Genomic DNA, 20,176 nt, shown 5'->3' with positions numbered 1-20,176 from the left:
CAGTTGTGAGTACCTTGAATAAACTTGGTATTTAAGTTTATTTATCTATGTGATATTATTTAAGTTTACTTAATAAACCTGAATTCTCACTACATAAAATGTGGTCCATTGTCAGCCTTTAAATTTCTTACACAGTAATATCACTTCCCTGGTACAGTATTTTCACAGATTTTCTATTGTCTGAAAAGTTAATATGTGAATATAATAAACATGTTGGATAAATAATTTTCTCATAAAGGGTCTATTATATGACTAGTTTGAATCTTGACTCACACAAAGAATCTGTTAAATGTTTTTATGAAATCAGGAAAACTTGAATCTATTATTGAATTGTTGCTAATTTTTTAGATGTGATAATAGTTTTATGATTCTATTTTAAAAAATATATTTTTATTGATTTCAGAGAGGGAGTGAGAGAGAGAGAGAGAGAGAAACATCAATGATGAGAGAGAATCATTGATTGGTTGCCCCCTGCACACCCCCTTTTGGGATCAAGCCCACAACCAGGGCATGTACCTTTGACCAGAATCAAATCTGTGACCCTTCAGTCCACAGGCCAATGCTCTATCCACTGAACCAAACCAGCTAGGGCAATGATTCTATTTTTAAACAGAGTCCTTATCATTTAGAGATATACACTGAAATGGTTATAGATGAAACTACATGACATCTGAAATTTGCTCCAAAATAATCCCAGGGACAGGGAGATGACAGTGGGTCATAGCTGAAATGAAAGTGACGTCGAGTTGATGAATGTTGTAGCTAATGGATGGATTGCAAAGTGGTGGGGATGTATTTGTATTATTTTCAAAACTTTAGGATACATTTTAAATTTTCCACACCAAAAAAAAGCAAGAACTATAATCAAATGATTAATTTTGGAAGTCTTCTCATCTAAGAAAATGCTAATGTATTCTCTGGACACAAGACATTTGTTTGCAAAATTCATGACATGTTCACCTGCACCTGCCTCTCACACCACTAAATCACAAGGATGCCACTGTCAGAGAGAAACAATAACCTGTCAATGCTGGTAGAAAAACAGAACATCATTGAAAAACGAACATCACAACTTAGTAGGTGCGTGTTTTCAACCACATAGAAGTAATCGCCCTCTAATCTTCATGGAGTGATAGAAAATGGAAAACCCTGGAAATGGCACTAGGGTATCAGGTAATTTTCCTCTTCACGAATTACAATTTACATAAGAACTACATATTGTAAGAAATACTACATCACGGGACAAAGAAACTAAGGCTATCGTGTTTTAGCTTCATTTAATAATGAAGGCTCAACTTCAAAGACAGTATCATGAGTAAATTTTTTCTCATTACCTTAACATTGTACCGAGGTTGAGAATTCATATAATCAAAAAGCATCTGATAATTCTTGAACTGATGATCCCATTCCGTGCGTTCAACATAGCGGAAATCATCTCCTAGTGGGGCCAGGAGCACTGTAGTGCGGAAAAGTTTTGACTTCTTTCGGTACTGATCCAGAAGCATCTCAGCCCTACAGAAGTAAAGAGGGAAAATATTAATAGTATTAAGGAATAAACTATGGGGCAACTCATTAAAAAGTATTATATCAAAAGAAATGGTCTATTTTACCTATCTCCTAGGTTAGTATAATTTAAGGGGCAGATGTGTTTAAACTACCACACTAATTTTCATTATCCACTTAAAATATTCATATGTTCTTATCAGATGTAAAAACTCCTCATAGAAATAAAGTCATATAATTACATTGGCATATAATTACTGGGGCATCAATGCCCTGCAAAGGCCAGCCATAGAGATGGGATCCCAGATAGCTGTGTTTTAAAATAATGTAGTCCAAAGGGGATATATGTAATACTTTCAACAATAAAGATTTAATAAATAAATAAAATCACATAACAAATTATCAGGAAAAAAATAAAATTATGTAGTCTAGGAAGACAATAAGGATTTATCATCTATAAGAACTTTGATAGTAATATCTCTTTCTCTAATTTAACCTAAAATTGCCAGACTAAACATTAAAAAGTATATTTTGAATGAAACCAATTATTGAGCCATATTTCCTTTCTAAAGGAAAAAATCAATTCAGTTAACACCTGCCATCAATAACCTGAGTATTATTTTCCATGCTGTCTTCAATACTGAACAACAGATAAAGCTTAAGACTTGAGTGAACTGTTTTGGTTTCTACCTCCCTGGGCTCTAGCCCATGACTCAAAAAGTCAGTTAACCACAATTCACTATGTTTTATATTTCATATTCTAGTATTCTGCAGAAAACCCTTTGGAAAATGCTGAAGTGGGTACCATTTGAGGAAGTCTGAAAATACAAATTAAGACACGGGCTTATGAAAAGGAAATTGAACAAGCAGATGAACCAGAGTAGTTCTCCACGTTTATAATACCAAAGCTCAAGAAATTAATGCTAAATTACAAATACGCTTTTTTACCCAGTATTTCAATTTTCACTTCAAGAATTATCCAGGCCCTAACTGGTTTGGCTCAGTGGATAGAGCGTCAGCCTGCGGACTGAGGGGTCCCGGGTTCGATTCCGGTCAAGGGCATATGCCTTGGTTGCGAGCACATCCCCAGTGGGGGGCGTGCAGGAGGCAGCTGATCGATCTCTCTCATCGATGTTTCTAACTTCTATCCCTCTCCCTTCTTCTCTGTAAAAAATCAATAAAATATATTTTTTTAAAAAAAGAATTATCCAGAAGTAAATTCCAATTCACAATATAAAAACTTATGAAATAAACTCAAATAACATCAATGATAGAAAGAAGCATTTTATAGAAATTATGAAAAACCATTTAACTAAATTGAGAATCTCAAATGATTTCTTTACCTTGATACTCAGAAATTGCTTTACAAGTATTAAGTTATTAACCAAATTTTAATAACTTGATAAAATATAACCATAATGTTCATAGATAAAACAATGCTTAGTTTTCTGAGATTAGCATTACTTGAGTGCTTATTTTTTACAACTAATTTACTAATATTCCAAGTTTACCAAAAACAATTTTAGATTACTCACAATTAAAAAATACATCCAAAATAATCACATTGAAAGAATTAAGAGACTAAAACAAATATATAACTCACAAATATATGATATACTATGATTGACCATTCAACCAGATCCTTCAGTCACAGCATAAAAAAGGATATGTGATTTTTAATGCATTCCAAGGTTTACGGCCGTAGGTGTACATGTGTAAAACACATAAAAGGAAAGGAATCAGGAACACTAATGATGTGTCTTTTCCATTCAGCAACTATCCTAACTTTCAAGCTTCTGCTCAGAAAGTGTCAACGATAGGAAAGCCCAGGAACCAGCCTATACCACCTGGCAGAGTGGATACTCACTAAATATATGGTAAATTAATGACAAATGAATTGACCAACATCACATTTGAAGATGTGCAGCTGCAATTTGCTCCTCACTTTTTCTACCAGGAATGAATGTCAACTAAACTAGAATCAAGAGAAAAAAAATTCTGCAACATTCCATCTGACATGTAAATCATCATCACATGTAAAATACATGGTACTAAACCAAAAATTGAACTTGATGAAGAATGGCATTTCTTTATTTTCAAAGTAAAGGAACCTGCTCAACTGAATGTATCAAATGTGTCACCTGTAAATTATAATTAAACTTCATTTTATTTAGGGTATTAGAAAGTCAAGTACCACTAAGCTGGGTTGTCTGTGTTTGATTTCCATCACAAAGTCAAAAGGAAGGTAATATTTGAATGTGAAATAACCAACAGGTTTAAGATTTCAAGATTTATAAGAATTTTTAAATCTACATAAATATTATATAGATTCATTCATCTATATGAACCCAGGTACCTGGAAACTACTTTCAGAATCACTGGAACTGAATGAGCACAAGGTGTGTTCCTGAAGGGTTAGAGAACACAATAAAAGGCTTACACAAAATGCCTCTCAGGTATTCTCAGCACCACCCAAAAAAGAAAAAGAAGGGGCTCATAATAGCTATAGGTGCACTTGGACTCTACAACTGCTATACCCTTCAAGTAATTCCCCATCCCTGACCACCTGAGCTGAGAGGACTATTGTAAATACCTGATTCAATGACACAGAGCTGTTTCTCAAGTAGATAGGCAAGCCACCCCTGGCCCCACCTCCTCTCCCCTACATAATATACTGAACTATTTTCTCATGCCTAATCAGCCTAACCCCTGAAAGTAGCCTGTTCAATGGTTCTCACTGCTGTAGGAACCAAGAAAATGAATCAAGGTTAATCTCTAATCTTAGATAGTTTCTCAAAACAACTATGAAAGTCAGATTTTGATGGAAAGGATCCATGGCTTGAAGGAGGCTGTCATGCTAAATATTTTTATATTTGCCAGAGAGAGAGGTTCACACTGCAGTAATTTCTTTATGACCACAAGGACTTCCTCAAGGCAAAGAGACACAATCTCACCTTCCTCTTCACACACATTTAAAATGTAATATTTAAACATACATTTTCCAGAGCACAGTACAAAGATCTTACTTTATTTAAAAGGCTGCATTATTTTTTTTAGCAGAGTTGAGTGGTTTATATTATAACACAACATTTCATTTTAATTTATTATATGCCACTAATTTTTAGTGGAGAAATTAAATTTTAAAAGCATCAAAATAAGTCCTATGGAAAACTTATTTATTAACCCCATAATTAGCAAAATTTTCTTTAAAATATGTTCAATCCTTTTATATTTATTTAAGTATCTTTAAGTATAAATATTTCTAATTAAGTTTTCTATAATTTAAAAATATCACAAAGGTGCAGAGATGTATATGCATCAGGGCTGGGCAGCATTCACTAGTATTGAAATTGTTATTAAGGGAACAAATAATTACACTTTTATTTGTTCCATTTCAATAAATGTGTTTTTGCAGTTGGGTTGCTTTTCTTACCAATTTATACAATAGGGACCAGAAGTTTTATTATCAACAAAAGTACTAGTATATGAAATCAATCAAATACAGTAGAAAGCCTTTATAAGGAGGGCAAAGGAGATGGTAATAACAGTTCATTATAGGTTATCTATTGTATATTGATCTACTATTGTTCACTTTCCATTAAATTGTTACACAGAACAGGCATCGTCAAGGCTCTGGCATTTTTGAGTTGCTTTAATTTGTTTGAATGAATACCATGAATGAGGACAATGTTGGCTACTGAAGCCCATTTATTCAACCCTTCAGCAACAAGCAACTAATGCTTGCTTGTTCAAGATGTTGTTTTATGAAATGCATTATTTTCATACCTGTTTTGGACATTTCCAAGATTTATTGTTTCTGGGGGGACTCCCCAGGGACAACCAAATCTGCCTCCAGGAAGCCGTTTAAAATCAAACTGGCAGCATATTTTAGGATCAGGTCCGCAAGTGTGAGGGATGTCATAGCTGTAGAAGGGCATCATGTGGCAAAAAATATCTGTGATAGATCCCAGATCTAAAATAAAGAGTCAACAGATAAACCTGCATTTATAAACTTTGTTTTCCCAAAACTGTTAAAAATGCCAGTACTTTATACTTATATAATGCAAGCTCTGCCCTAAATCAACTCCTTCAACTACTTGTACATATACCCCAGCAGTACTGAATGACCACCAGCCTAAAGGAAGAGACTCATACCTCAGTCTCTATTTACCTCTTATATCTACACTTAGCAGGTACAGAAGAGCCCCACCATGAACTAGCATTTGCTGGCCTGGATGATACAAACGAAGCAGAAGCAAAATTTTAACTAGCTCATCCAACATTATGGCCATGTCCATCCCTGGCTGCCAGCTCCTGACACATCTCTTCCCACCTCGGGTAACAAGAGAGACCATTAGCTGCAGAGGCTGGATGTGGAGATAGGAAGTAAAAGGGGGAACAGAAAGAAAAAAGAAGGGGAGGGGGGTAGTTATGAGAATACTGGGCAAATTCCTATCCACTTCTCTAGTAAGAAGTGCAACCAGGAGAATTAGTGAAGTCCTTCCAAAGCTCACCAATAAAGAGCCAATGGGACTTTTCACCAGAAGGGAAAGGAGCAGTAATTTTCAAAAACAAAACAAACAAACAAAAAAGATATGGAGAACAAACACTCAAACACTGATTTCTGATGCAGAATTGTTTATAATTAAAATGTTAATGCCAGCAAGGTGTTGATGTAATTGCCCTTGAATTCAGAAGCCCACCTAGTGAGATTGAGGAGTTAAAAGTGGTTATATTTGCATGATCCTGATGGGTAGCTAGTTCTCCCCCTTTAGTTAGGTATGGATTTCTGTTTTCAGAAATGGGTATATGTTGCTTTCATAATATAGACAAAAGAAAGCAACATTTACATTTTAAAAAGGAAAATCACTGCTCATTAAGAACCAGAACACACAAAGAAGCTCAATTTAATTCTAAAATATAATTTTAAAGCAGCACATTCAACTCTACCAGATAAGTCCTAAAATATTTCAGTTTTACCTCACACTCCATTTAGCTTAAATAATTGCTAATTCTTTTCCAAATTTCAAAGCTGTTATAATCTGCATTAATTCTGTGTTGTCAGTCCTTTCACTGAATCACATCTTGTGATACCATGGATGTTGGTCACTAATGCTTGCTATCTGCACAGGGGTTGTCCCAAGTCTCAGAACTGATGGAACTTCCCTTTCTCCTAGGATCAAGGATATATTCACCCCACTCTTTCTTCTCACACCATACTATTTAGCAGCCCATTTACACGTTTTCTTTTATCTGCTGCATTTGGTGTTGTTTGTTTTTATCAAAAGAGACCATAATTTCCTTATAGAAAAGGATGTTTTTTAAACTTCCTCCAAGCAAGTTTAACTACATAATAGTGCTCACTAATTTCCTATTGACTAATATTTACAGGCAACTGGCATGTATGCAATAGTTTAAGTAGGACTCCTTCAATTACTAATTCTTTATTAGAAAAATGAATATGCTCCTTTGCATTTGATCAAACTCCCTACAAGTTCTTGTTTTCTCTACAGATTTAATTTTCCAAAATAAAAAAGTATATAGTTAATTATTTCCTTATTGAAACACAGCAGTACATACAAGAAAGTTACTATCTAGATTTACAAATGATTTTTCTGAAACACTTAAGAGGGGGTCTGGATTACACTGGGAAGCAAGTATGCTGTAATGCAGTAATTTCTGAACATTGCTTTAGCAACTAAATACTTTTTCAGATGAAATCTGACTAAGAACTCTGTAGTGGGAAGGCAGTATATGCTGCAGGTTAGGAGTTTAGGCTTCAGAACTGATTCAAATCTTATCTCTGTACCTACTACCTGTATGACTTTTGGAAAATGGCTTCACATCTCTAAGCCACCATTTCTTCACTATACAAAAGGGATAATAATAGACCCTAATTTAAAGAATTATTTTGAAGATCTAATGAAAAAGTTAATATAATGCACATGACACAATGCATGACCCCTAATAAAGACTCAATAAATATAAAATAAATTTAAAAATAAGATGTTCTAAATTTTAAATAGGTGTGGGAAAGACAAAGGCCTACAAAGAGACCTAAATCTTGTCTCCTTTCACCCAACAAAGAACTGCAAAAGTATGTCCCTAGAACGTGTGCGTGCCAATAAAACACAGTAAGAAAACAAGTAATATAGGTAATACGAGAGCTGATCTAGGAGGATAGTATTAAGGTTTTAAAAGGCAGTTCTTACTAGATGCAGAGACAGGAGAGAGAGAAAGAAATACTAGCTGAATATGAGATAAGTGACTTGGTATTAGTTGTAATGCATGTTCAATTGTGATAAAAATAGGTGCTTTTTAAAATAGAAGTGAAAACATGATTTGCAATTCAAATTCCTTCTATTTATTTATTTTCTTTATGCATAAAAAAGAACCTACAATGTTCTATAGATAAATATCTCCACCATTGCTTAAAAGAATTTCCACACAAGTACTCTGTAGAAATAAGAATGTGTATTTCAGGCAACCTGATTTTCAAGACTGGCACTCTGAATAAAATCCATTATGGCAGGAGTTCATAACCCTTGTGAAATAACATCTAGGTCAAGTGAGCTCTTCAACTTTCATCAAACCCTACATACCCCAATTCTGTCTCCAAAAAAACTCCAGTGTTTTATGCAATGCAAAATGCTTCTTAACTGCATAATGAACTCTCTGGATAAGCATGTGAGAAAATCCAGCACGTTTTAGAAGATAAGCCATTGTTGGTGAATGTCCAAAAGGATCAATAGCCCAACCAGACCGAGGTTTCACTCCTGTTGAAAAAGAAAATAAGCATTATTTTGTTTTAAGTTAAATGAAATAAAAAGAGATCACAACACATTAAGACCCAGAGTTCCATGGTCTCCCAGATGCTAAGACAAAGAAACTGCCCAGCATTACCCATTAGGAACATTTCCAACAGGTCTCTCTGAAGGGAGGATTCTGCCACTGCCATGCCCTTGCAGGCTGGGGAAGCAAACTGGAAGTTAATCAGCTGGAGCAGAAATAAGCACTCTGTTGTCTTATAGGTAGAGAACTATTGCCATTCAATGCAGCTAGAGAAACAAACAGAATTAAGTCCTCTCTCTAGGATCTCACATTCCTGTCTTTGTGAAGCTGGATAACCCAGAAATGTGCTGTTATATAATAAAGATAAGTAAGCTAACTCATTTCAACTTGTACTCCCAAATCCCAACATTAAATATTTAGGCCGTTTTTATACCTTACAACTGCTCCAAATCATCTTATTATACAGTGGCAGGACTGACCAAAATAACTTAAGATTTAATATTTTATTAAATCTTAAGTGCTTTTTGCATTAATTTTTTTTCAATTCGTTTACTAGTACATTCAAGATTTTTCTGTGTATTAATTTTAGATGTACAACATAATGATTACACAATAATGTACTTTACAGAGTGATACTCCGATATTTCAAAAACCCACCTGGCCCCATACATAGTTATGATGATATTATTGACTATATTTCCCATGCTGTAATTTACAACTCAAACTATTCTGTAACTACCAATATGTACTTTTTAATCCTTTCACCTTTTTCATTCAGTCTCCCAACCCCCTTCCCTCTATCAATAGTCAGTCTGTTCTCTCTGTTTTTTATGCTGGTGCTTTAGATGTCACTGGAATTTTTCACATATGACTGCCACTAATATTAAGAGCCATCAACTAAAGATCTCAACTTCAGAGGATAAAAAGTAAAATAAATATTCCAATTAGAATTGATGAAATAAATTATCTGCAGGTATTATACATATCTGATTGGTTATTTATTCAGGATTCTAAAAGGCAGCTTCTACATACAATCTATAAATCAATGTAACTAATATTACTGCGTGTATTTTCTCACATTCCTGTCTAGCACCTGTTTAGCACCTTCCATATATTTAAGACTAAGAGAGGCCCTAGGATTACAAAAATGAATTAATGCTAGTTCTGACTCTAGTTGCAGACACTATCATGCAAATAGGTGTAACACAGAATAACAGAAAAGACAGCAGTGGAAAGACCTCTATAGAACTAGAGGCCTGATGCATGAAATTCATGCCCTGGGGGATGTCCCTCAGCCCAGACTGTGCCCTCTCACTGTCTGAGACACCTAGGGGGATGTCCACCTGCCGGCTTAGGCCAGATCCCCTGCAAGGGATCCTGCAGTCAGACATCCTTCTCACAGTCTGGGGCTCTCACAGTCCAGGACCCCTTGCTCCTTACCTCCCTGCCTGCAGCGGAGGCAGGAGAGGCTTTCACTACCACTGCTGTGCTTGCCAGCCATGAGCCTGGCTTCTGGCTGAGCAGTGCTGCATTGAATGTCTTCCCCAATGGTCAGTGCACATCTTAGCGACCAGTCATTCTGTTGATCAGTCAATTTGCATATTAGGGTTTTATTATATAGGATACTGGAAATGAACACCAAGATGGGAACCCAGCAAATGAGACTGAAAAGGAAAACTCAGAACTCTCAGAGGACTAAGAGTATGTGTCAGAACTTAAAAAACTGAAGCCATAAGATTTGTGTATTTCATGTGTAATTTACTTCCAAAAACTGTAAAGAAATTTTGAACTCTGCTTAGCAATTTATTGGTGTGTGGCGGTATTGGTTCAACAATTCTGAAATTACCTTTCATGTATTCAAAGAGTAAACAAATTAGGATGAGGAGGCCAGAATTTTTACTGTTAAGAAAAAGGAATATAGCCAAAACCGGTTTGGCTCAGTGCATAGAGCGTCAGCCTGTGGACTGAAAGGTCCCAGGTTCGATTCCGGTCAAGGGCATGTACCTGGGTTGCGGGCACATCCCCAGTAGGAGATGTGTAGGAGGCAGCTAATCGATGTTTCTCTCTCATCGATGTTTCTAACTCTCTATCTCTCTCCCTTCCTCTCTGTAAAAAATCAATAAAATATATTTTTTTTTTAAAAAAAGGAAGAGGAATATAAACATGTATATGGGAGACTGGAATGCACCCTATGATATTGAATTAAAACAGGAACTATCAGTACTAACTTAGGGTTTTAAATACAAATGTATGTGCACACACTTCCTTGCTCTGCACACTACATGGGCCTAGAAGAAGTTAACACCTCAGTGCCAATGAGCACACTATAGCTTCCAGGTATGGGTCTCTAAATACCATGCTCTATTAAAACTTAAAGAAATGGCTTATTCCAGGGCTGAGGCTGGGAAGTACAAGGTAAGCCTGGAAAATATTATTTTTTCTTTTTTAAAATCTTTATTGTTCATATTATTACAGATGTGTCTCTTTTTCCCCCCCATAGCTCCCCTCCACCCAGTTCCCACCCAACCCCAGGCCCTCGCCACCCCACTGTCCGTGTCCATAGGTACTGCATACATGCATATAAGATCTTTCTCCAATCTCTTCTTGCACCCCCACATCCCCTTCCCCCTGAGAATTGTCAGTCTGCTCCATTTCCATGCCCCTGATTCTATTCCATTCACCAGTTTATTCTGTTGACCATTTTTTTTTTATTCATTTGATTTTTAGATTCACTTGTTGATATGTATTTGTTGTCACTTTATTGTTCATAATTTTTTATCTTTACCCTTTACTTCTTCTTCCTCTTCTTAAAGAATATCCTTCAGGCATTTCATTTAATACTGGTTTGGTGGTGGTGAACTCATTTAGCTTTTTCTTGTCTGTGAAGCTCTTTATCTGACCTTCAATTCTAAATAATAGCTTTGCTGGGTAGAGTAATCTTGGCTGTAGGTTCTTGCTATTCATCACTTTGAATATTTCTTGCCACTCCCTTCTGGCCTGCATAGTTTCTGTTGAGAAATCAGCTGACAGTCGTATGGGTACTCCCTTGTAGGTAACTTGTTTTTTCTTGCTGCTTTTAAGATTCTCTTTGTCTCTTGCCCTTGGCATTTTAATTATGATGTGTCTTGGTGTGGTCCTCTTTGGACTCCTCATTTGGGGTTCTCTGTGCTTCCTGGACTTGTAAGTCTATTCCTTTCACCAGGTCAGGGAAGTTTGCTGTCATTATTTCTTCAAATAGGTTTTCAGTATCTTGATCTCTCTCTTCTTCTGGAACCCCCATAATTTGAATGTTGGTATGCTTGAAGTTGTCCCAGAGGCTCCTTACACTATCTTCAGATTTTTGGATTCTTTCTTTTTTTTGCTCTTCCAGTTAGGTGTTTTTTGCTTCCTCATATTTCAAATCTTTGACTTGATTCATGATATCCTCTACTCTACTATTGAATCTCTGTATATTATTCTTTATTTCAGTCAGTGTATGCTTAATTTCTCACTGGTCCTTTTTCCATTTTTTTGGCATTCTAAGATCCTTGAAGGTCTCACTAAGTTCCTTGGAAGTTTCTAGAAGATTCTTGAGTAACCTTATAACTGTGGTTTTGAACTCTATATCCAGTAGTTTGCTTTCTTCCATTTCTTTCATTTGTGACATGTTTCCTTATCTCTGCATTTTGGCTGCTTCTCTGTGTTTGTATCTATGTATTGGGTAGCTGCTCAGTCTCCTTGAGTTGATAGAGTGTCCTTGTGTAGTAGGTGTCCTATAGGGCAAGTGGCTCAGCCTCCCTAATCACCTGAAGTGAACAGTCTTGGTGCACCCCTTGTGGGCTGTGTGCAGTCTTGTTGTAGTTGAGCCTTGACTGCTATTGGTATCACTGGGAGGAATTGACCTCCAAGCCAATTGGCTGTGAGGACCAGCTGAATCTACAATGGAAAAGCTGCTGTGCAGGAGACACCCTTATGGGGCAGGACTTGCTTCAGTGGGACTTTGGTGTTCACTGAGTCTGCCCCTTGAGTGTGTCACTTAGGGATGTGAAGAGTTGTAATCTGGTATGGTCTCACACTGACCATTGGGCACACTGGCACTTGGATCTCCAAGGAGGTGCAAAGTTAGCCACTGCCTGGGGCCACCCAGCGGGAGCTACAGAGAGATCTACAGATTCCTCCTTTTTGTATGGGGTTTGGAAGTGCCAGATGGGGCCCAGTTGTGAAGCAAGGCAGGCTGCTGTTGGTGCTGGCCTTAGGCCTTCTTTTGATAGCTTTGGGGCTCCCTGAGCCAGTTGCAGCTTGTTTTAGGCTGAGAAAGGACAGGCCATTCATATGCAAAAGCCTCTGCGCACAGCTTGGGTGGGGTTGTAAACTGGGTGGGGTGGGGTCTCAGGGAATTGCCAGAGTGGAGCAAACAGCAATGGCTGCCAGTCAGCCTTGCACCAGGCAGGTCCCAGCACAGGAACAATGACCATTGCGAGCACCTCCCTCTGGAAGAAAGCTTCTCCGTGTTCCTGCCGTGATGCCAGATTGTCCAGTTTCTCCCTATGTGTGTCTGGGTCCCCGAGAACTTGCCCAGCACTAAAGCTCAGAGCAAGTGGGAGCTTGTATCTCCCTCCCGATTAAAAAAGCGGCACACCTGGGTGCCAGACCAGCCCGTTCTGCACCTTCACACCTCCTACTAGTCTCAGTGTGCTTTCATCATTACTTCTCTAGTTGTAGTACTTCCACTCAGCCAGCTTTCCCGTGGTTCTGGATGATAGCTGTTCTGTATTTTAGTTGTAATTTTGATGTGGTGGTAAGAGGCAGCAAGTACAGGCGTTTACTATGGCACCATTTTGGTTCTCCTCTTGGAACATATTTTTGTGCCACAAACTAAAGAACTGGTCAAAGAATCCTGGGGACATATTAAAATAACTCAGGAGACAGCTTGGTTATGCTGGGAGCAAAATAAGAAAAGTCTAAAGGAGTCTCCAAAGGGACAGGATAGACCCTTGGATGAAATTCACCTGCTTCTATTCCTTGTGATCCAAGTCTAAGCTGGGCATGGCAGATACTTGGCAGACACAAGGTCACAGTAAATCTTCATGACCTTGGGTTAGAAAATATTTTCTTAAATATAACATCAGAAACATAAGTGATTAAAGCAAAAATTCATAGAATGGATTTCATCCTAATTGAAACCTTTGTTCATCAAAGGACCCCTTCAAGAAACTGAAATGACAACCCACAGAATGAAAACAATAACTTGCAAATCATTATCCAACAAGAAACTTGTATAAAGAATATATAAAGAACTCTTCCAAGTCAATAAGACCAAAAAATTTTTTTTCTTATTGTTTAAAGTATTACATATGTCTCCTTTTCCCCCCATTGACCTCTCCCCAGCTGATCTCACCCTCCAGCACATGCCCTCACACCCCTACGGTCTGTGTCCATGAGTTATGCTTATATGCATGCATACGAGTCCTTTGATTGATCTCTTACCCCCTTGCTCACCTGCCTTCCCTCTGAGGGAAGTGCAATGCTTCTCTGCCTCTGGATCTATTTTTATTCATCAATTTATGTTCTTTATTATATTCCACAAATGAGTGAGATCATGTGATATTTATCTTTCTCTGATTGGCTTATTTAGCTTAGAATAATGTTCTACAGGTCCATCCATGCTGTTGCAAATGATGAGAGTTCCTTCTTTTTCACAGCAGTGTAGTATTCCATTGTGTAGATGTATCACATCTTTTTAATCCACTCATCTGGTGATGGGCACTTAGGCTGTTTCCAAATCTTAGCTATTGTAAACTGTGCTGCTATGAACACAGGGGTGAATAAGTCCTTTCTGATTAGTGTTTCTGGTTTCTTGGGATATATTCCTAGAAGTGGGATTACTGGGTCAAATTTTTTTGAGGAAACTCCATACTGTTTTCCATAGTGGGTGCACCAGTCTGCATTCCCACCAGCAGTGCACGAGTGTTCCTTTTTCTCCACATCCTAACCAGCACTTGTCATTTGTCAATTTGTTGATGATAGCCATTCTTACAGGTGTGAGATGATACCTCATTGTCATTTTCATTTGCATCTCTCTGGTTGACTTTAGCATGTTTTCATGTCTCTTGGCCTTCTGTATGTCCTCTTTTGATGTGCCAATTTAGGTCCTTTGCCAATTTTTTGATTGGATTGTTTATCTTCCTTTTGTTAAGTAGTATGAGTTCCCTATAAATGTTGGAGATTAAACCCTTATCGGTGATAACATTGGCAAATATGTTCTCCCATGCAGTGGGCTCTCTTGTTTTGTTGGTTTCTTTTGCCATGTAGAAGCTTTATATTTTGATGTAGTCCCATTTGTTTATTTTCTCCTTAGTTTCTATTGTCCTAGGAGCTGTATCTGTAAGGATATTGCTATGACAAATGTCTGGTAATTTGCTGCCTATGAATTCTTCTAAAATTTTTATGGTTTCCCGTCTTACGTTTAAGTCCTTTATCCATTTTAAGTTTATTTTTTGTGTATGGTGTAAGTTGGTGGTCTAGTTTCAGTTTTTTTGCATGTATCTGTCCAATATTCCCAACACCATTTATTGAAGAGACTGTCTTGATTCCACTGTATGCTCTTGCCTCCTTTGTCAAATTATGAATTGAGCATAATGGCTTGGGTCGATTTCTGGGTTCTCTATTCTGTTTCATTGGTCTATATGTCTGTTCTTGTGCCAGTACTAGGCAGTTTTGAGGACAGTAGCTTTGTAAAATAGCTTGATATCTGGGATTGGGACCCCTCCAACTTTGTTCTTCTTTCTCAGGACTGCTGTGGCTATTCAGGGTCTTTTTTCATTCCATATGAATTTTTGGAGAGTTTGTTCTAGGTCTGTGAAATATGCTATTGGCATTTTAATAGGAATTACCTTGAATCTGTAGATTGCTTTGGGTAGTATGGAGATTTTAATGATGCTGATTCTACCAATCCATGAACATGGTATATTCTTCCATTTGTTTATGTCTTCCTCTATCTCTTTTTTCAACGTCCTGTAGTTTTTCAAGTACAGGGTTTTTACCTCCTTAGTTAAGTTTATTCCTAGGTATCTTAATTTTTTGTTGCAGTAGTAAATGGAATTGTTTTTTTTAGTTTCTCTCTCTGTGAGTTCATTATTGGTGTATAAAAATGCCATATATTCTGGGTGTTAATTTTGTATCCTGATATATTGCTGAATTCATTTATTAAGTCTAGTAGTTTTTTGATGGAATTTTTAGGGTTTTCTATGTATAATATTATGTCATCTGCAAATAATGACAGTTTTACTTCTTCTTTTCCAATTTGGATGCCTTTTATTTACTTCTTGTCCAATTTGGATGTCTTCTTTTCTGATCGCTATTGCTAGTACCTCCAGTACTATGTCGAATAGGAGTGGTGAAAATGGGCATCCCTGTTTTGTTCCTGATCTTAGGGGAAATGGTTTTAGTTTTTGCCCATTGAGTATGATGTTGGTTGTAGGTCTGTCATATAAGGCTTTTATTATGTTGAGGTATGATCCCCCTATTTCCACTTAGCTGAGAGTTTTTATCAAGAAAGGGTGTTGGATGTTGTCAAAAGTGTTTTCTGCATCAATTGATATGATTAAGTGATTTTTGTCTCTCAATTTGTTTATGTGATGTATAACATTTATTGATTTGTGGATATTGTATCAACTTGCATCCCCGGAATAAATCCCACTTTGTCAAGGTGTATGACCTTTCTAATGTAATGCTGGATCTGATTTGTTAGAATTTTATTGAGGATTTTAGCATCTATGTTCATCAGGGATATTGGCCTGTAATTCTCTTTCTTTATAGTGTCTATCTGGTTTTGGGATTAGGGTAATGCTGGCTTCATAGGAAGAACTTGGAAGTGTGCCTTCCTCTTGAAATATGCAAAGTTATGCAAAGCAAGGGTCTGAATCCAAGAATAATATACCCAGCAAGGCTTTCATTCAAAATTGAAGGTGAAATCAGGAGCTTCACTGACAAAGAAAGGCTAAGGGAGTTTATTACCATCAATGCAAGAAATGCTAAAGGGACTGCTGTAAAAAGAAGAAATAGAAAGGGAAGAAGGAGCACGGCATAAAGAATAAAAATGGCAACAAACAAGTACCTATCAATAATAACCTTATATGTAAAAGGATTAAATGCTCCAATCAAAAGACACAGGGAAGCTCAGCAGATAAGAAAACATGACCCATATATTTGCTATCTACAAGAGACCCACCTCAGAACAAAGGACTCACACAGACTGATAGTGAAGGGATGGAAAAAGTTTTCCAGGCAAATGGAAATGAAAAAAACGCTGGGGTAGCCAAACATATCTGACAAAATAGACCTCAAATTGAAGGCCATAACAAAGATAAGGAGGGCCACTTGATAATATTAAAGGGAGCAATTCAACAAGAGGATATAACTCTGGTAAACATATATGCACTCAGGGTAAACTGGTAAACTAGACCACCAAATACATAAGAAAACTTCTGGAAGATATCAAGGGAGAGATTGGCAGTAATACAATCATAGTAGGGGACTTTAATACCCCATTGACATCACTGGATAAATCCTCTAAACAAAAAATCAGCAAAGAAACAGCAATCCTAAATGACTCACTAGATCAGGTGGAACTAACTGACATGTTCAGAACATTTCACCCAAAAGCTACAGAATATACATTCTTCTCAAGTGTACACAGGACATTTTCAAAGACAGACCACATATTGGGACACAGGCAAAGTCTCTTCAAATTCAAGAAGACAGAAATATCAAGCATCTTCTCAGATCACAATGATATAAAATTAGAAATCTACTACAATAAAAACAATAAAAAAAAATCAAACACTTGGAGGCTAAATAGCATGCTATTAAACAATGATTGGGTTACCAAAGAGATCAAAGAAGAAATAAATAGCGTCCTGGAAACAAATGACAATGAAAACACAACAACCCAAAATCTATGGGACATAATGAAAGCAGTCCTGAGAGGGAAGTTCATAGCTCTACAGCCCTCCCTCAAAAAACAAGAAAAAATGGTAATAAATTATCTAAACCTACAACTCAAAGAATTAGAAAGAGAACAACAAGAAAAGCCCAGAGTAAGCAGAAGAAAGGAAATAATAAAGATCAGATTGAAAATAAATGACATACAAAAACATTTAATGAAATCAAGATCAATGAAACCAAGAGCTGGTTCTTTGAAAGGATAAACAAGATTGATGAACCTCTAGCCAGGCTTGCCAAGAAACAAAGAGAGAGGACCCAAGTAAGCAAAATCAGAAATGAAAAGAGGTGAAATAACAACTGATCCCACAGACAAAAAAAAAAATTCTACAAATAACTCTACTTCAAAATACTGGACAACCTAGATGAAATGGTCATATTTCTAGAAAAATACAATCTTCCAAAACTCAAGCAGGGAGAATAAAAAAACATGAAAAGGCCAATATCTACTGATGAAACTGAAGCAGTAATCAAAAAACTTCTAGCAAGCAAAAGCCCTGATCTGGGGGGCTTCACCGGAGAGTTCTACCAAACATTCAAAGAAGAACTAAAACCTATCCTCCTCAGACTATTAAAAAAAATTTTTTTTTTAAAACAGGCAAATCATTTGAATTGGCATTTCTCTGCAGAAGGTATATCAATAGGCAATATACACATGAAAAGATACGTAATATCTTTAGTCTTTAGGAAAATGCAAATCAAAGCCATAATAAAATACCATTTCACACACATTAATATGGCAAAAATAAAAAAGAAGACAATAGCCAATGTTGTTGAAGATGTGGAGAAATTAGAACCCTTATATTACTGGTGGGAATGTAAAATGGTGCAGCCATTTTGAAAAACAATTAGGAAGCTCTTCAAAATGCTAAACGAAGTTATATGACCCAGTAAATACAATCCTAGGTCTATACCCAAAAAAATGAAAACATATGTCCTCACAAAAACTGAACACAATCGTATAACAGCAACATTATTCATAGCAGTCAAAAAGGGGAACAATCAAAATGTTCAACTGAAGAAAACATAAATAAATGTGGTGTATTCAAGCAGCAGAATATTCTGCTATGAAAAGGAATGAATCACAATACTTGCTACAGCATGGATGAACCCTGAAAACATAATGCTAAGTGAAAGAAGCCAGTCATAAAGGCCATAATGTATGATGTCCAGAATAGTCAAATCCATGTATTTAAAAGGAGCTCACTAGTTGACTGGGCCTGAGGCAAGGAAGGGAGGAGAGTAAGAAAGTGTTGTGACTATTAGAGAGTAAGTGGTTTCTCTTTGGGATGTTGAAAAACTCCTAAAAATAGATGGTTGCACAATTCTGTAAATGTACTGAAAACTACTGCACTATGCACTTTAAATGGGTGAATTTTTTAGGTTAAACAATACACGTATAAGAAAAAATGTATGCTGAGCACCAGAAGCCAGATCTAAAAGAGTCCATATATATGAAATTCTTAAATAGGCAAAATTAAAGTACAGTGATAGAAATCAGAGAGCAGCTGGCTGAAGGGGAGAGCTGAGCAGAATGAGGAACTTTCTGGAGTGGGGAAGATGTGGATTAAATGCGTTATGTACATTTGTCAAAACTGAAACTCTACAGTTAAGATTTATATATTATGCTGCATATAAATTATGTCAATAAAAGCTAAACATAAAGAAAAATCCCGTAAAAACTGAGGTTTAAAAAATGAATATTCTTAGCTTACAATACTCTTGTGGCTTAGAAAATCAAGGGGTATTCAGGTCTACTTCCCAGTTAGTGATTTGCTAAGAAAATCTACAGGACTTGGCACACAGCTATACTCACAGCTATGATTTATTACTGTGAAAGAATACAAAGCTAAATCAGCAAACGGAAAAGGCAAGGGCACAGTCCACAGGAAACCGGCACAAGCTTCTAAAAGTCCTCTCCCTGTGCAGTCACACAGGACATATTTAATTCCTTCAGCACCAAACTGTGACAACACCTGAAATACTGTCAACCAAGGAAGCTCTTGAGAGACTCAGTGTCCAACGTTTTCATTGGGGTTGGTCAGGTAGGCACCCTCTGCCTAGTATTTATTGAGATTATAGACTCCCAGAAGAAAAACAAGTATTTAGCATAAACTACATTGGATTTTACAAATAACTTAAACACAGCAAGCCACTCTTAGCATTTAGGAAATCCAAGCCTCCATACACCAACCAAGGGCCAACCTTGCAATCAAAACCTTTCTAAAGATAGCAATTTCCGATCTACTATGTTATCTCTTTTCTGCACAGGTATGATATCTTCAACTTACTCTAACAATAACAACAATCACAACAACAATATGGAAAAAAGAAAAATAATTTAAATATGCTGAAATATTAATAACTGGTGAACATGGTTAAGGAGTTTATGGGAGTTCTTTATACCTAGTATTCTTACAATTTTTCAAGTTTGAAATTATTCCAAACTAAAACATAGAGAAAAAAATTAATAGGGATTTTATCTCTACATAGAAAAAAATATAATATCTAGAAATAACATCAATAAAAAAATGTTTGCTTACATAAAGGAACTACAAAGTTGTACTGAGTTAGTAAATGTTTTTAAAAAATTACATATCGTGTTACAGAATGCAAATATTAGATATCACAAAAATTTCAGTTAGTCCCATGTCCTTTTGAGTTGTAGTGAACATGTGATTTTATTAGTGTAGCATCCTCTTCCCCACTTCTTGTAATAACAGGACCCTTCCTTCCCCATGGAGGGCCCATCCATTCACATGCTTCAGGTGAGGCTGACCCCACAAACCCCTCATCCCCATGACCATTTCCACCAAACTAGGCCTTGGTGATTTCAGCTGCTATACTTCTGGCCACAGTAACTAGTTCAGAAATAAGCACCTGACTCAAATTGGACCAA

At 36.7% G+C, this 20,176-nt stretch overlaps 1 protein-coding gene across 1 annotated transcript in view; it reads right to left on the bottom strand.

Moving 5' to 3' along the window:
* The window catches only part of MAN2A1 (mannosidase alpha class 2A member 1), a 158,845-nt gene that overhangs the window by 80,790 nt on the left and 57,879 nt on the right, over window positions 1–20,176 (bottom strand). Inside the window, exons 6-8 of the mRNA XM_081090174.1 lie at window positions 8,106–8,279; window positions 5,290–5,476; window positions 1,335–1,512 (exon numbers count right to left, since the gene is read on the bottom strand). Of these exons, the coding sequence (XP_080946300.1) occupies window positions 1,335–1,512; window positions 5,290–5,476; window positions 8,106–8,279 (539 nt within the window). The remainder of the gene's footprint in view (window positions 1–1,334; window positions 1,513–5,289; window positions 5,477–8,105; window positions 8,280–20,176) is intronic.

This window comes from Myotis nattereri, assembly GCF_964212035.1.
Source record: "Myotis nattereri genome assembly, chromosome: 4".
Classification (NCBI taxonomy): domain Eukaryota; kingdom Metazoa; phylum Chordata; class Mammalia; order Chiroptera; family Vespertilionidae; genus Myotis; species Myotis nattereri.
This window is presented reverse-complemented; position numbering and strand designations above follow the sequence as displayed.